The sequence below is a fragment of the Anthonomus grandis genome, chromosome 17 (assembly GCF_022605725.1).
Source record: "Anthonomus grandis grandis chromosome 17, icAntGran1.3, whole genome shotgun sequence".
In the NCBI taxonomy this organism is placed as follows: Eukaryota; Metazoa; Arthropoda; class Insecta; order Coleoptera; family Curculionidae; genus Anthonomus; species Anthonomus grandis.
In genome coordinates this window covers 15,415,023-15,432,171 of record NC_065562.1, presented here as the reverse complement: position 1 = coordinate 15,432,171, position 17,149 = coordinate 15,415,023, and the positions used below count along the sequence as shown (strand labels likewise).

Sequence of the window (17,149 nt, the reverse complement as noted above, 5' to 3'; positions counted from 1 at the left end):
CTCAAACTTGTTGTTTATTTATTACTTCATTTGTGTGTGAGTTATTTGAAAAAAGAACATTCCAATAATTAATATATAGAACATTGAAATTTCTTTTTTACTTAAATAAACTTTAAAAAATGTCTCTCGCCGACGAACTGCTCGCAGATCTGGAAGGGAACGACCATGACGAGGATGAACTGGAAGATGAGCCTATGGACACTCGAGAGGAAATCGAAGAGAAAGAGGAAAAACCTGATATTAAACAGTTGCAGATGGAAATTGATACTACTCAGATACAGTCAGTTAGAGGTAAGTGCTAAAAAAATAGTGTTTCCATAATGTCATCCTTTTGAAATCACTTCAAAGCATTATAGACATTAGTAACCAGGACTAAATTAGGGGAATTGTGTTGTTAGCTTAATACCTACTCTAACAAATTCTGATCTTTTACAGTAGAAAGAAAAAGAAAATCAGTTAACCTAAACAAAAATGTATCTTAAACAATGCATAAAGCATTAGTATTAGAGAGAATATTGTAAGTAAGACTTTCAAAACATACATTTATATAAAAATGTTTTGTTACTTTTCACCGGAGAAATATTCTGTAAAAAGAGTTCACTGGACATTGTATGTTGTTAACATATAATAAACCTTCTTGTTAAACATAAACATAATATTAAATACCTCAACATGTATCCCGCTGACATTTTATCCAATATTTATAGCTGGAAGTTCAACCAAAAATGTACACTAAAAATAAATATTTATTTAATTATCATGTGTTGCTTGGGTTATAAACTAGACATACAGTATTTCTATTTCTCTACTTAGAATTGTGCAAACTAAGGGACTCAGACAAACTAAAGAGTGTAATGCAACAAATAAACAACTATGGTACCACCATAAGGAAAGCCACAGAAATCATTGGCCCAGTAGAGGCAGATCCTGAATATCAGCTAATAGTCGAGGCAAATGATTTAGCTGCTGACATCGATAATGAAGTGGTAAGTCAACATTATTAGGGTTTTAATAATGCATTTATAACCAGTGAATTGTCAGGTTACAGTTCACAAATTTGTAAGGGACAAGTACCAGAAAAGGTTTCCTGAATTAGAATCCCTTGTGGTCAGCCCACTGGAGTATGTGAAAACAGTGAAAGAATTAGGAAATGACCTGGATCAAGCCAAAAATAATGAAACATTACAGACTTTTCTCACTCAGGCGACTATTATGGTTGTTTCGGTCACTGCATCCACCACCCAAGGGTAAAAATAGATCAAACTTATCAATTAAAGATGTTTATTAAGTAATAACTGACTTTTTAGCACAATGCTGTCAAAATTCGAAAAAGAACAAATAGATGAGGCTTGCAATATGGCCATAGACCTAAACAACTTCAAGCTAAACATCTACGAATACGTGGAGAGTAGAATGGCGTTTATAGCCCCGAATATCACCATAATCCTTGGGGCTTCAATAGCGGCCAAACTGATGGGGGTCGCGGGCGGTTTGACCAGATTATCGAAAATTCCCGCTTGCAATGTACTTTTATTGGGACAGCAAAAGAAAACTTTGTCGGGGTTCAGTCAGGCCACCATGCTACCGCACACCGGGTTTGTTTACTACTGTGATATCGTACAAAATACACCTCCGGTAAGTGTTAATTATTATTCGTTAATTTTAAATCAATCTTACTATAAATATAACTTATGTATTGTTTATTAACTTTTTTAATAGGTTAAGCTTTCAACCCCTTAATGTGTTCAAAAACAATACAGTAATTGTCACATATATACTCAGCTATTCCATTTCTATTTCAACTCGTACCTATATTCTATAGTTTATATAGAAAAATTATATTTCCATCATTCTCTTTCTCATGGAGCTGCAACCTTTACAAAAATGTTACTTTTAAAACTCATTCGACGACTTTATTAATTTTAGTTTATCATTAAGGCTGCTAAGCTTTTCCTCTAAAAGGTTATTGAGTAGTTTTAAAATAAAGTGAAAAAATGTTGATACTGTCAAAGGCTTTACAAGTATCTAAATATTTTGAAAACTACTAAAATAATTTTATTTCTTTTATAAATATTGATTAGTTCTTTGCTATGAAGTTCTCCATCAAATGTTTTGGATACTTTCCTTAATAATTTTATAAGAAACTATGTTACATATTAAATTAATTCTTTTCATGTTTTATATTTTAAAATGTTTCAACATCGTTAAAGCAATTGAAATGTTGAAACAGTAGTTAAGATGATTTTTTAAATGTTATATATTTAAATATAGTGTTCATAAAAAAAAAAGATAATGTTGGTCCTCAAAGGACCAAACAATCAAACATCAATCTTAAACATAAAAAAATGCAGAATAATTATGTTGAAGTCTTACTTTTGGTGTAATTAACTTAGAAGCTTGGTTTTGTGTCATTTTATAGAGGAATTTAATCTTTAGTTATAATTTTTTGACTGTCTCATGCCGCCATTAAAAGTTCCTGAGTTATAATAAAAATTAAAATAATTGCAGTATCAATAATATAACCAGTTTATGGCTGTATTTCAGTCATTGCTCCTATGATCCTGTGAAAATCATTGATTTAACGATAAGCAAATCAACGTAACCAGCTGCAACAAGATGAATTGGGATAAATTTTCACTACAATTTTTCTAGTTAATTTCTGTCAAGTATTACCCTCTTTTCGTCTCTTACCTTGTCACTTTTCGGATATAATTAGATACATTAAGGGAGAAAAACACTATTTCCAGCCGATCCAAACACTATTTAGAAAATTAAGCGATGATATAGAAAATAGTCGAAAAAATCGACTTCTCATTTATATATCCTTATCTCAGTCTAAAAATTGGAAGAGGACTGAGGAATACACACCCGCAAATTAAAAAATGTCCACATCTGTAGTAAAATTATTTAAAAAAAAACTTTTTAATTTTTTTCAATTTTTAACACCCTGTAGATCGGGAAGTAAGACGTTTAGAACATACATTCACATAGAAAAAATTCTTACTTTTGGTTGGAGAATCACCCTATTAATTTTGTCTGTAGAATTCCTGAACATCCGGTATAATATACCACAATTTATCTTTAAATAGATACCTTTATTATAAGTTCGATGTGAACAATAATTTAACGATTGAAGGTTTTATACTGGATTTCCATAACTAAATATTCAACGTTTTGTTGATGCTAAGTATATTTACTTAGAAGCTCATTCATTAACAGGTAGACTGCCGAGGATTATCACCAAAAGTTTCCCTAGGTGCCAAAACTCATTTCCGAACAATCATTGCATTTAAATTAAGGAAACGATATCAAAACGTTTGAATAATTATTTTTCTTCAAGAAGAATAAATAAAAAAAATAGCGGCATTGGTAGGAACAAGTCTGCCGCTGTGGCCAAGCGGGCATCGCATCGGCCATCGCGACAAAAAGTAAATATTTCCAGGAACCATGCGAACGTTTCTTGGTCGACTGTAACCCAGTATGTTTTGTAGCGTGGTAAAGTGATAAATGGAGGTGAAAGTACAACTGTTGATCACGTATGAATACAGTAGATGGCAAAATAGAAACATTTAGTTCTTTCTCGATTTTCGACAAGTACGTACAAAGAGTGCAGCTATGTGTAGTCGCAGCAAACGAATTTTGAGTTTAGCCTTGATTGCCAAACTAGGTAGGTTTATTTCTAAGCTGCAAACATTATCATTTACTTACCTTGAACATCAGTAGTGAAGACGAAGACGGCTCAATCGTTAATCCAGCGTTTTTACCATCAAGTGATGAATATGAGTCATCTTCTGATGAATCCGGAATGGACATACATGTACCGAAAAGGCGTAAAATTGATTTAGCTGTGGCTGGTTGTAGCAAGGACACTCCCAGTAATGATAACTCACGTGAAATTCGTGAAAGGCATAAAAATGATTTATCTGTGGCTGGTTGTAGCAAGGACAATGCCAGTGATGATAACTCACGTGAAAATTGTTCGAATAATTTAAAAGAGAGTCAATTTCCTGGATGAATCTGAGAATATCGTGGAGACTTGACCCATCAGACCTGGTTTCTAGTAATGAACACTTTAGAAGCGATCCGCCCTCCCATACCTGGTCGGAACCAACTGATAGGCACAAATATTTTCCAATGACTAGTGAATTTGGAATTGTTCCAAATTATATCGCGGCACTCATAAACGACTTGACGCCTTATAAATGCTTCACACTTTTTTTGGATAGGGATGTTATACAGGAAATGATAGACCAAACCAATCTGTATGCTACCCAAGTACTAACAGAAGCAGGGGATGTAACTTCTGGTTCAAGACTGCGTGCCTACTGACTGTCATGAAATTCTCAAATTTATTGGTATTATTGGTTACATGGGACTTGTAGGAAAACCGCAGATTTCGAAATATTGGTCCAAAGATAAACTTTATAAGAACTATTGTGTTCCCTCTATAATGCCAAGGAATAGGTTCCAAATACTACTAAAAATGTGGCATATTTCGGATAATTCTACCTGTCCACCTGGCGATAGATTGCATAAAATCAAACCCCTTCTATTCTGAAGTACCAAGAGATATTTACTCCTGGACATACTTTCTGTATCGATGAATCAATTGTTCCGTTTCAAGGTAGGTTGATTTTTAAACAATACATACCACAGAAAACCCATAAGTATGGTATCAAATTGTTCAAGCTGTGCAGTGGAAACGGGTTTACATGGAATGTACGAATTTACGCAGGGAAAGAGCAAGAAACCAGAGGTTCAGTGGCCACAAATATTGTTATAAATTTGAGCCAAAATCTTTTAAATTCAGGTCGCACTCTAATTGCTGACAATTACTACACGAGTTTAGAACTGGCAAACGTATTACTTGAAAATAAAACTCATTATGTAGGAACTCTGAGAGCAAGGCGTAGAGGTAATCCTCAAGAAGTAATTGAGAAAAGGCTAAAGAAAGGTGAAATTTTTGGACTGGAAAGTGAACGGGCATATGTGTATTGAAATGGCGTGATAAAAGGGACGTACTTATGCTGACAACAAAATATACAACAGAGACAATAACTGTGCAAAGGAGGAATGGTACAGTAATGAAACCGCGAGCCGTGCTTGAGTACCATGAAGGCAAATCCTCTATCGATCAAAGCGATCAAATGACTGGTTATGGAACTGCACTACGAAAGTCAATAAAATGGTACCGTAAACTTGCCGTAGAATTTATAATGGGTACGTCAATGGTAAACGCACATCTTATCTACAACAGCTTAGCAGATAAAAAAATAACAGAATTCAGGGAGTCGGTAATAATAAAATTATTAGAAACAGACGGGAATCTAGAAAGCCCCGAAGAAGAAAAATATACGAATACCAGGTCGATGAAAGGGCATAGCCTGTCAAGAAAGGAGGGTCCAGTTGCAAAAACAAGAAAGTATTGCAAGAGGTGCTATGAAAATAAGGCACCAGGTGACCAATGGAAAAAATAAAGTGAAGAAGGTGCCAACGTTCTGCTCAAACTGTGGAAACCAGCCCCACTATTGTTTCTCATGTTTCGATATTGTTCATCAAAAGTAATAAATGTAAATTTTTGTAAGTTTCTCTGTTGAAAATATAAACACTATAACTTTTTCAACCTTATTGTATAATTTCTGAAATATACTTACCTTCTGTGCCACAGCGGTCATTCAATCGTATTAAATATAGCAGACATGACCGCCATTCAAAAACCCAAATTGCAAACTGTATGCAAAAACTCCATACATTACCCTAGAATCCGAGGCCAGAGCGGCCACAGTTCATCATAAAATACATGCTAACTCATGCCCATTATAACTTATAATGACCGCTTGGCAGTCAACCTGTTAAAGGCATTTTGTAAGCATCTTTAAATAGTATACAATGTACCATTTTATGACAATAATTTTATATTATTAACATGTAATAAACCTTCTTGTTAAACGTTAATAGCATGAATATAGTATTAAATTCCTAAACGTATATCACGCGGACATTTTATCCGATACTTATAGTTGAAATTCACCCACTCAGAGATGTACGTACTCCTGGTGTAAACCAAAAATAAACGTTTATTTAACTATCATGTGTTGCTTGGGAGTTAAATCAAGAAAATTCAATTTATTAAATTTTATGGCATTTTTAATAAAAAGCTCAACTCTCTCTACCTTGTTTAATAAATTTATAGCCCGGCAAATTAAAGCATTTTCAGAATGCTGAAGCCATGCGAACTGCTTATTCTTCAGATATTTTTACAATTCTTTTCCCACTTAATAATGCGTTCCTTAAGCATTGATTTGATGTGCATGAAAACGTTGTTTTAAGTTAAGAATTCGCTTAGTTAAACTGACTTTGGTAACCTAATGAACACACATGTCTTTGTGCCCGACTTATCCCTTTTTTCCCGACAGGATTTAAGGAGAAAAGCTGCCAGACTGGTAGCGACAAAATGCACATTGGCCGCACGAGTTGACGCCTGTCACGAGAGTTCCGACGGCCGAATAGGGCGAATGCTCCGGGACGAAATCGAACGGAAACTGGATAAACTCCAGGAACCGCCCCCGGTTAAATTTATAAAACCGCTACCGAAACCGATCGATCAGTCGAAAAAGAAAAGGGGCGGCAAACGGGTGCGTAAAATGAAGGAAAGATACGCGCTGACCGAGTTTAGGAAACACGCGAACCGTATGAACTTTGCGGAAATCGAGGACGACGCCTACCAGGAGGATCTGGGATATACGAGAGGTACCATAGGGAAAACCGGAACCGGTAGGATCCGATTGCCGCAGGTCGACGAGAAAACCAAAGTGCGAATATCGAAAACGTTACAGAAGAATATGCAGAAGCAGCAGATTTGGGGCGGCAGTACCACCGTGAAAAAACAGATTTCCGGGACGGCTTCTAGTGTCGCCTTTACACCACTTCAGGTAAAGTTTGTTTTTTTTCAAACGGGTTTCACATAAAGGTAAAGCAATTTTTAATGGATAACATATATGAAATGTGTTATGTTGTGTGATGTTAAAGTTTGCCTCACACATTATGGAATATCTTGGGCACTATTATAGATATTCAAATGAAACCAAATGCATTTCAATAATCAATAATCACTGAACAATTATTGTTGTATTAAATAAAGTATGGTTGAACACAATAAAACACAAGTGATTTAACTTCAATATCGATTATATTTCTTTTACCGTAATTCTAAGCTTTATTCGTGAGAGCTTATTAAGAACTAACTAAAAACAGTGTTGTTGGCAATATATATTTTTTATATACACAAAGAGCGGCATGACTGCTTCATACACAAAATCTCTTATTCAGCTAGATTAGAAGGCCAGTCATTTAGGAAATCATTTTCTAAACAATCTTTTATAAACATACACGAATATGCTTTTTGCTTATTAACCAACACACCCCCTCAAAAAGATATGAGTTTATCTCTTTGAAAATTTACGGCTTACGAGGAGTAACAATGATCCAACATTTGTTGCATGGGTTAGGGAACACCCCACAAAAACCTAACCAGATCATAAGCGGTTTAAATTAGTATTTAACATAAATTTTAATTATTTGCAATTTACAATTTTACAATTTTAACCATTATTAAACCTTTTATGGCTTCTTATCTTGAAGACCCATTTTTTCTCTTATGTCCTTGTATTGTTGTGGTGGCAAGGACTTTGTCAATAGGTCAGCTTCTTGTTCACCTGTAGGCAAATATTTCAAACAGATAATCTTGTTTTCAATTTGTTCACGAGTAAAATGGTATTTAATGTCGATATGTTTAGAACGTTTATGATTGACAGGATTATTTGCCATTGCTATGCAACTTTGATTGTCTTCATATGAAACTATTGGCTTAAACATATTGACATTGATACTCATCAATAAAGACCTAAGCCATAAAATTTCTTTTATTGCCTCAAATACCGCCATGTATTCAGCCTCAGTTGATGATGTAGCAACTGAATTTTGTCGCCGTGTAATCCAAGTTATTGTACAATAAATTGTCAAATAACTTAAATAGACAACATGTTGTACTTCGGCGATTACTTTCATTATTAGCCCAATCGGCATCAACATAGCCTGTTAATACATGGTGATAGTTTTCAATACGTTTGTATACCAATTTTATATTTAATGTTCCTTTAACATATCGCAACACTCGCTTTAAACATAACCATAGTTCTTTATTTTCTTTTGTCTGATATCTATTTAATAGATTTACGGCAGTACATAAATCTGGACGTGTACAAAGCATTGCGTACATTAAACAGCCTATTAAATTTTTAGAGGGTGCATCAAAACTATCTTCTGAATTTAATGCTGTATAGTTTAATTTTACAGGCAATGGGGTGCTGACGGAGTTGCATTCACTCATGTTAAATTTTTGCAAAACAGATTTTAAATATACAGTTTGATCTAAAGAAACTTCAGAATTTGACCTATTTATTCTTATTCCTAAGAAATAATTCATTTCTTTTAGATCAACCATATCAAACCGCTTCATCAAAAATTCTTTAAAGCTATTCATTGTTTTTATATCCTTTGTTGCAATTACCAAATCATCGACATATAAAATGATATAAATATTTTTATTTACATCACCTCTGTCCAAAAGATATAAACAATGATCTGCTGAGGAATTTACAAATCCCTTTTCTATCAATACGTTATTAAAGCATTCATACCAGCACCGGGCTGATTGCTTTAAACCATACAACGATTTATTTAATTTACAAACTAAATCATTTGTCGGGACTACAACATCGTCAGGGACCCTCATAAAAATGTTTTCTTTTAAAATCCCATTAAGAAAGGCCGTCTTCACATCCATTTGATGTGTCAACAGTTCATATTAGTTTGCTAACGCAAGAATACACCGGAATGTACTGATACGCGCAACCGGCGCAAACGTTTCATTATAATCCAGAGATTTTCTTTGGCTAAAACCGCGCGCTACTAAGCGAGCTTTATACTTGACCCAATTTCCGTTACTATCGCCTTTTATTGTAAACACCCATTTACAGTCTACGATATTTACATTATTTGGCTTTTGTACAAACGTCCACGATTTTAATTCGTCTTTAATTGCTTTTTCCCATTCAACCCTATTTGGATTATTAGCTACGTCTTGATAACATTGAGGAATTTCATTTTCAAATATTTTATTAAAACCTGTTAAGCAATTATAAATTTCAAAGTTATCCTCTTTATAAGAAATTATTGGTTTAGTTTTTAGCCTTTCACTTCTCCTCATTTTCTGTGAATTATTTAATGTCCCCGGATGATAATATTTATTATCATCTGAGGTACATGGACTTTCATTACCACTATTTGAGCTCATACTTATTTGGTCAGGGACATCCTTTAAACTTGAAGATGTTTGACCTTGAGTGCAATTTTCAGGGACACTTCTACTGAGTGTTTGTTTGCACTTCTTACTGTCCATTTCACCAGGAATAAAATTATTTACAGAGTTATTTTCATTAACACCCCCTGTTGACAATTTATTATTTGTACCTTTTGGTATATTATTTACCTCTGTATTTACGTCACTATCAATTTCGCTACCAATTTTTACTAATTCATCAAGTTCTAATCTTGATGTTTTATATGAAATTTCATCAAAAATTACATCGCGCGCAATAATGAATTTTCCCGATTTTACATAAAAAATCTTATATCCACTTAGCGCATAACCCAAAAAAATACCCTTAAACGATTTACTATCGAATTTAGTTTTTCTTGTTTTATTATGCACGTATGCGGTGCAGCCAAATCTTTTTAAGTTACCTACTTTTGGCTTTCTACTATGCCACATTTCATACGGGGTTTTGTCTAAATTTATTGCTTTTGTTGGAGACCTGTTTACTAAATAGGTTGCAGTTAAGATTGCCTCGCCCCAGAAGCGTTTGTCTAGACCTGCACTATGTACCAATGCACGTGCTTTTTTTTGGTTAAAGTACGATTCATTCGCTCCGCCACACCATTTTGTTACGTAGTGTATGGCACCGTAAGATGATATGTTATTCCGTTTTGTTTACAGGAATCTTTCATTTCGCCCAATAAGTACTCTCGACCGTTGTCACAATATAAATTTTATAATTTTGTGTTATAGTGGGCTTCTCCTTTTAGAACGTAATCTTTAAAACAAATAAAGACTTCTGATTTATTTGACATCAGGTATGTTACTGTATAATGAGTATACTCATCAATAAAAGTTACAAAATAGTTTTTATTGTCTATTGTCGAAGGAGTTATTTTCCCACATACGTCAGAAGGCACTATAAATAACGGTCTTTGTATGTACTTTTTATCTTTAATTTTTTTAAAGGGCAGACGTGTTTGGTTGCCGATACACGCTTCACATAATGAGTTAATAGAATTTATATCTTTTAAGCAATTATTATCACTAGCTAGTCCTTTTACTTTAAATTGAGAGAACTTTTCCTTACTTATGTGACCTAATCGCTCATGCCATATTTTATTTTTGTCACAAATAATTTCAGCAACGTGACCTACAGCCCGTGCTGTCTTATACGCATTTTTTATTAATAACTCTATAATATACAAGTTATTTATGCGCTTACCTCTTATCATTGTTGTTTCGGCTCGTTTGATCTCTATACCTCCAGTCTCAGTAAATACAACTGACAGTCCCGCCTCTTGGATGCGCCTCACTGATATAAGGTTGACAGGCACACTGCTGCTGTAGAGGACATCGACCAATTCACCACTATAGCCAAGGGTTGTCGCTTCTATAATTGTATCCTTTTTCGCAACACTTATACGAATTGGCTCCAATAGTCCTTTATATGTAGTAAACAACTCCATATTATTGATAATATGTTCTGTGGCACCAGAATCTAATACAAAACGCCCTGATTATTTTGTATTGGAGCTATTACACATCATAAATGCAAATGATTCATTTATAACAGCTGTTGATACAGTGGCTTCCTGATTTCCCTGATTATTTCTTTTCTTAAACTTATTATCATGATGCATTTTTATACTTTGTTTATAAATATAGCAATCTCGCTTCAAATGATTTTTCCTGCCACAATGAAAACATTTTTGCACTTGTTTATTTTTAAATGATTTTCTTGTATGAAATGTATCTTTCTTCTTCCATTTGTCATTTTTTGATGGAGCTCTAAAATGGAGCGCTTTCATGCTGGTGTCAGCATTTTCCTGTATTAAATAGTCCTCATGCTCCATTAGCATACCTTTTACAAATGCTAATGTCAGTCTATCGTCAGTCATAGTTTTAATTGCAGCTTTTACAGGTGCATAAGTTGAGGGTAATGAGTTGAGCATGTACCAAACTTTAGTAGTTTCGCTCACCTCCATGCCACAGGCAGTTAAATCACGCACCATTTCTTCTATCTCCATCATGTGCTTTTTTATGAGAGTTCCTGGTTTAAGCTTGCAATTAAATAAACGATCCTGTACACATAACTGGGTTGACACCTTTTTGCAAGCATATAAGGAATCGAATTTTTCCAGAATTTCCCTAGCTGTTGCACGGCCTAGGGGTAATTGAGAAAGTATGATGTCATCAAGGTATTCGATTAGAGTACCCCTTGCAAAACGTTCCCATTTTACCCACTCATCAGTTAGTGGTATTGGTGGTTCTTCACTAAGCACTTTACTTGCACCTTCTTGTTCTATTATTTCACTAAGCCTAAATTTCCACATTAAATAGTTTTCTCCATTAAACAATTTTAAATTACGTTTGGTTACACTAGCCATTGTTTTATTTTATTGTTTTTATTTGCACCAAGATACAAAATCACTCGCGATCACTTATGTGTCTGGGCCCATAACCTATTAAATAAGGTATGGTTGTACACAATAAAACACAAGTGATTTAACTTCAATATCGATTAAATTTCTTTTACCGTAATTCTAAGCTTTATTCGTGAGAGCTTATTAAGAACTAACTAAAAACAGTGTTGTTGGCAATATATATTTTTTATATACACATCAAAGAGCGGCATGACTGCTTCATACACAAAATCTCTTATTCAGCTAGATTAGAAGGCCAGCCATTTAGGAAATCGTTTTCTAAACAATCTTTTATAAACATACACGAATATGCTTTTTGCTTATTAACCATGTTGGAACTCCGAATCATTTCATTCAGAAGATTCCGTGTTATCCAGGATTTTCTGGAATGCAGCCCGATTGTAACCCCCCGTTACGAAAACTGAAATATCTTGAAAACTGTCATAGTTACGCAAATGAAACAAAATGCATTTTAATAACCAAGAATCACTCTACAATTTTTGTTAAAACTCCGAATCATTTTATACCGAATATTCTGAATTGACTTTAAAATGATATTTCTAAGAGCTATAACTGAAATTGTTTAAGAAAAAAAATCTCTAATAAATGGTATATCATTAGCAGGTATTCAGTAATTTGTGAAGTATAGATGTAGATTATTTCTTTTTTTATGAGCATCATAGTTTAATTTATATTACGGAGTTTTTTTAATTTTATTGTCATTGATATTTATTATTAATATTATAAACGTTCCAGAGCTAGAGTCAGTTTTATGAGAGAATATCCATATACAAAAACATTTGTTATTTCTTTATTTGCTGACATTCTAGGACATAACTGTAAAACTGTTTAATATATTTTAATAATTCTTTTACCACATTTTAATGGGATCCCTGAGGAAGGTTTTGATGCACAAAACGTTATTTTCCCTTAGGTTATCTGTGTTTGGTGAACCAAGAGTTTAAAATTTGTTGCTGACCTTCTGGGGCATAACTATACAACTACTCAAGATATTTTAATAATACTTTTACCAAATCTTAGAAGGATTCCTGAGGATGGATTTGCCGTACGAAACGTCGCAGTATGCAGCACAATTTAATGGTTAAATGAAATTATTCTTTGCAGGGGCTGGAGATTGTGAACCCCCAAGCGGCCGAGACGAACGTGAGCGAAGCGAATGCCAAATATTTTTCAAACACTTCTGGATTTTTAAAATTAGATAAGAAATGATTAAACTATTAATTGATTAAGATAAAATAAAATTTATTAAAATAGTTATCTAAAGTTGTTTTATTTAAAGTTTAATGGCAGTCCTATATCGACCGGTCCGTCGTAGCCGTTATGTGGTATCGTCTGTAAGAATTCCCTGTATTCTTTCGGTAAGTCTGACTCTTCTGCCCCGACTAAAATCGTCCTCAGGTATGGAAACGACGGTCGGCACTCGTGGGGTAAGTCTTTGAAATCATCCACGTCTGGAGCGTCTACGGTTTGTTGGTAAGTTCTCGCCTTGACTTTTTCTCCATTTGGTAACTCTATATCTACATGGAGGACTCTGTAGAGGTTTTTATGTACTCCTTCTTGTCTGCAAGAGAATTTTTAAATGTTCTTAGTAAGAAAATGCCTGCAGTGTTACATTTTAGGGTAGATATTAAGAATGATGGCATAACGGTTCCTTCAAGATTTATTTCAAATTGTCACTGTTTTGTAAGATATCGATGGCGCCGTACATCTTTACTATAAGTAGTGACCCCAATGACAGGTAAACAAAATGGCCGCCCCCATATGATTATTATTAGGATTGCAGAGTTATATTGATTATTACACAAAAATTATGGCGTTTTAGAAAATTAAATCATTGAACATATTAAATTATTCTCGTAACTGCCTAAGGGCAAAACAGTTTTACTTGAGAAATGTCGATAATTTAACACATTCCTATTGAAGATAACCTCAATACCATAATATAAGATGGCCGCCAAATCTGACATTAGAAACGTTACACTTGACATTAAAAACGTTAACAATTTAAAATTAGTTGACTTAGTTATACCGACTGACGGCCGTTCAATTAATAATCAAGAGAGTTGTTTTTAATTATATGTAAAAAAATCATGGCGCATTGAAAAAGTTAGTCATGAACATGTCAATGAACATGTCAAATTATTCTTCTAACTGCCTAAGAAAAAGATGTTCTCATTAAATTTTGTCGATAATTGAAGACATGTCTCTACGGTACCGCCTTACCCCAGTGACAAAAGCATATACACGTTTAAATGCCTCGTAGTCGCATATTCACAAAAATGTCGATAAATGAATCCAATCCTATGAGAAGTACCCCCAATGACATACATTAAAAACTTCAACAATTAACAAGTAAAAAAATCGTCGTTTTTAGTCGTAACCACTGACAGCCCGTCAATTAATAACGTTTTAATAAAATTATTCTTATGCCAATAATATCAACACCAGTTATCATTAAACCTTAATTACTTCTAATCGATAACTTAACACATTCCTATAATGACCCCAATGACATAAGATAATCAACATGGCCTCCAAATCTGACATTAGAAACGTCACACTTGACATTAAAAACGTTAACAATTTAAAATTAGTTGACTTAGTTATACCGACTGACGGCCGTTCAATTAATAATCAAGAAAGTTGCTTCTAATTATATGTAAAAAAATCATGGCGCATTGAAAAAGTTAGTCAATGAACATGTCAAATTATTATTCTAACTGCCTAAGAAAAAGGTATTCTCATTAAATTTTGTCGATAATTGAAGACATGTCTCTACGGAACCGCCTTACCCCAGTGACAAAAGCATATACACGTTTAAATGCCTCGTAGTCGCATATTCACAAAAATGTCGATAAATGAATCCAATCCTATGAGAAGTAACCCCAATGACATACATTAAAAAGTTCAACAATTAATCAAATCGTCGTTTTAAGCTGTAACGACTGACAGCCCGTCAATTAATAACGTTTTAATAAAATTATTCTTATGCCAATAATATCAACACCAGTTATCATTAAACCTTAATTACTGTTAATCGATAACTTACCACATTCCTATAATGACCCCAATGACTTATGATAATTAACATGGCCGCCAAATCTGACATTAGAAACGTCACACTTGACATTAAAAACGTTAACAATTTAAAATTAGTTGATTTAGTTATACCGACTGATGGCCGTTTAATTAATAATCAAGAAAGTTGTTTTTAATTATGTGTAAAAAAATCATGGCGCATTGAAAAAGTCAGTCAATGAACATGTCAAATTATTCTTCTAACTGCCTAAGAAAAAGGTGTTCTCATTAAATTTTGTCGATAATTAAAAACATCTCTCTACGGTACCGCCTTACCCCAGTGACAAAAGCATATACACGTTTAAATGCCTCTTAGTCGCATATTCACAAAAATGTCGATAATTGAATCCAATCCTATGAGAAGTAACCCCAATGACATACATTAAAAACTTCAACAATTAACAAGTAAAAAAATCGTCGTTTTTAGTCGTAACGACTAACAGCCCGTCAATTAATAACGTTTTAATAAAATTATTCTTATGCCAATAATATCAACACCAGTTATCATTAAACCTTAATTACTGTTAATCGATAACTTACCACATTCCTATAATGACCCCAATTACATAAGATAATTAACATGGCCGCCAAATCTGACATTAGAAACGTCACACTTGACATTAAAAACGTTAACAATTTAAAATTAGTTGACTTAGTTATACCGACTGACGGCCGTTCAATTAATAATCAAGAGAGTTATTTTTAATTATATGTAAAAAAATCATGGCGCATTGAAAAAGTTAGTCAATGAACATGTCAAATAATTCTTCTAACTGCCTAAGAAAAAGGTGTTCTCATTAAGTTTTGTCGATAATTGAAGACATCTTTCTACGGTACCGCCTTACCCCAGTGACAAAAGCATATATACGTTTAAATGCCTCTTAGTCGCATATTCACAAAAATGCCGATAATTGAATCCAATCCTATGAGAAGTAACCCCAATGACATACATTAAAAAGTTCAACAATTAATCAAATCGTCGTTTTAAGCTGTAACGACTGACAGCCCGTTAATTAATAACGTTTTAATAAAATTATTCTTATGCCTGTAAAATCAAAACCAGTTATCATTAAACCTTAATTACTGTTAATCGATAACTTAACACATTCCTATAATGACCCCAATGACATAATATAATCAAGATGGCCGCCAAGTCTAACATTAGAAAATGTCTAAATGAAAAATAAATAAATCATCGTTTTTTAGTTCTACCGATTTAATTATTACCTTTTTAATAAAATGACTCCTCTGCTTAAAAAATTAACACCAGTTATCATTAAATCTTAATTACTTTTTAAATATCGATAACTTGACATATTTCTGTATTGACCCCAATGGTATAATATGAACAAGATGGCCGCCAAATCTGACATTAGAAACGTTACGTGCCATTAAAAAAGTTAACAATTTAAGAGTAATAAACATCGCCGTTTTTAGTTGTATCGATACTTATACCCGTAAAATCAACCCTTCAGTTATTATTTAACCCGTTACTTTACGAAATCTCGATAACTTAGCACATTCCCATGATGACCCCATTGACATAATATAAACAAGATGGCCGCCATATTTGACATTAGAAACGTCAAAATTTCAAACGTAAACAATGCATGCACCTCAAAACTTATTAAAATTTAAAAGAAAAAACGATTTTTTTCAAATTACCCATCCAGACTTTCCATGTGGGAATTATCCAGATACCACAGGGCACCCCACACTACCCTGGATTTCTTGGGAATTATCGTAGCGCTCGCCCCCTGCCATCTTTTTGAATGTGTTACAAAACTAATCTGGTAATCCTGCAACAAAATCAATAATTTCCTTCATTGAATTCACCTGATTCGATGTGGCGAACCTTCAGGAATCCAATACCGGCCCTTTCGGCACTGGGATTCTGGATATGGATCCGCTGTTTCAATAAATTACTCCCATAAGCAAAGTATAGGAACTTGCCTGCCTTTTGCACAGACATTTTAACCTTCACCTTTGGACTTTTTGATGTTTTGTATTATAAAAATGCAAAACAGCAGTTTGGGTCTTTACTTCAGACTCACTGCTAGTAAGTAGCAAGTTTCTAATGAAATGACAGGAAATATAACCTTAAATTTTATCAGTATTTACCTTAAGCTTAGTCAGCTAAAATAACACTTATAGGCCATTTACTTATTATATAAAAAGTACTTTTCAACTAATTGGTTTAACATGTCTCTGATAAGTCAGACTGGTAACAATAAATGAGGAATTTAAA

At 33.7% G+C, this 17,149-nt stretch overlaps 2 protein-coding genes across 2 annotated transcripts; one reads left to right on the top strand and one right to left on the bottom strand.

The window, feature by feature from the left end:
* The first annotated feature begins 3 nt into the window (after positions 1–3).
* LOC126746159 (U4/U6 small nuclear ribonucleoprotein Prp31) lies at positions 4–13,080 on the top strand. The gene is made up of 6 exons (XM_050454286.1): positions 4–291; positions 814–986; positions 1,042–1,247; positions 1,308–1,635; positions 6,417–6,932; positions 12,928–13,080. Exons 1-6 carry the CDS (start codon positions 120–122, stop codon positions 13,030–13,032), a joined length of 1,500 nt encoding a protein of 499 aa, XP_050310243.1. The 5' UTR covers positions 4–119; the 3' UTR covers positions 13,033–13,080.
* On the bottom strand, positions 13,045–17,029 carry LOC126746161 (gamma-glutamylcyclotransferase-like). The gene is made up of 3 exons (XM_050454290.1): positions 16,757–17,029; positions 16,567–16,700; positions 13,045–13,384 (listed from the first exon to the last, which is right to left on the bottom strand). Exons 1-3 carry the CDS (start codon positions 16,871–16,873, stop codon positions 13,093–13,095), a joined length of 543 nt encoding a protein of 180 aa, XP_050310247.1. The 5' UTR covers positions 16,874–17,029; the 3' UTR covers positions 13,045–13,092.
* Between the last annotated feature and the right edge of the window lie 120 nt (positions 17,030–17,149).

What these genes read in the sequence shown, in the direction of transcription:
- LOC126746161 (XM_050454290.1), bottom strand. Translation starts at nt 16,873, where the DNA reads ATGTCTGTGCAAAAGGCAGGCAAGTTCCTATACTTTGCTTATGGGAGT. An exon ending in CCGGTATTGGATTCCTGAAG is followed by an intron (nt 16,701 to 16,756) that starts GTTCGCCACATC and finishes ATTTTGTTGCAG; the next exon opens with GATTACCAGATTAGTTTTGT. An exon ending in CACATGGAAAGTCTGGATGG is followed by an intron (nt 13,385 to 16,566) that starts GTAATTTGAAAA and finishes ATTCTCTTGCAG; the next exon opens with ACAAGAAGGAGTACATAAAA.
- LOC126746159 (XM_050454286.1), top strand. Translation starts at nt 120, where the DNA reads ATGTCTCTCGCCGACGAACTGCTCGCAGATCTGGAAGGGAACGACCAT. An exon ending in TCAGATACAGTCAGTTAGAG is followed by an intron (nt 292 to 813) that starts GTAAGTGCTAAA and finishes TTCTCTACTTAG; the next exon opens with AATTGTGCAAACTAAGGGAC. An exon ending in CTGACATCGATAATGAAGTG is followed by an intron (nt 987 to 1,041) that starts GTAAGTCAACAT and finishes GTGAATTGTCAG; the next exon opens with GTTACAGTTCACAAATTTGT.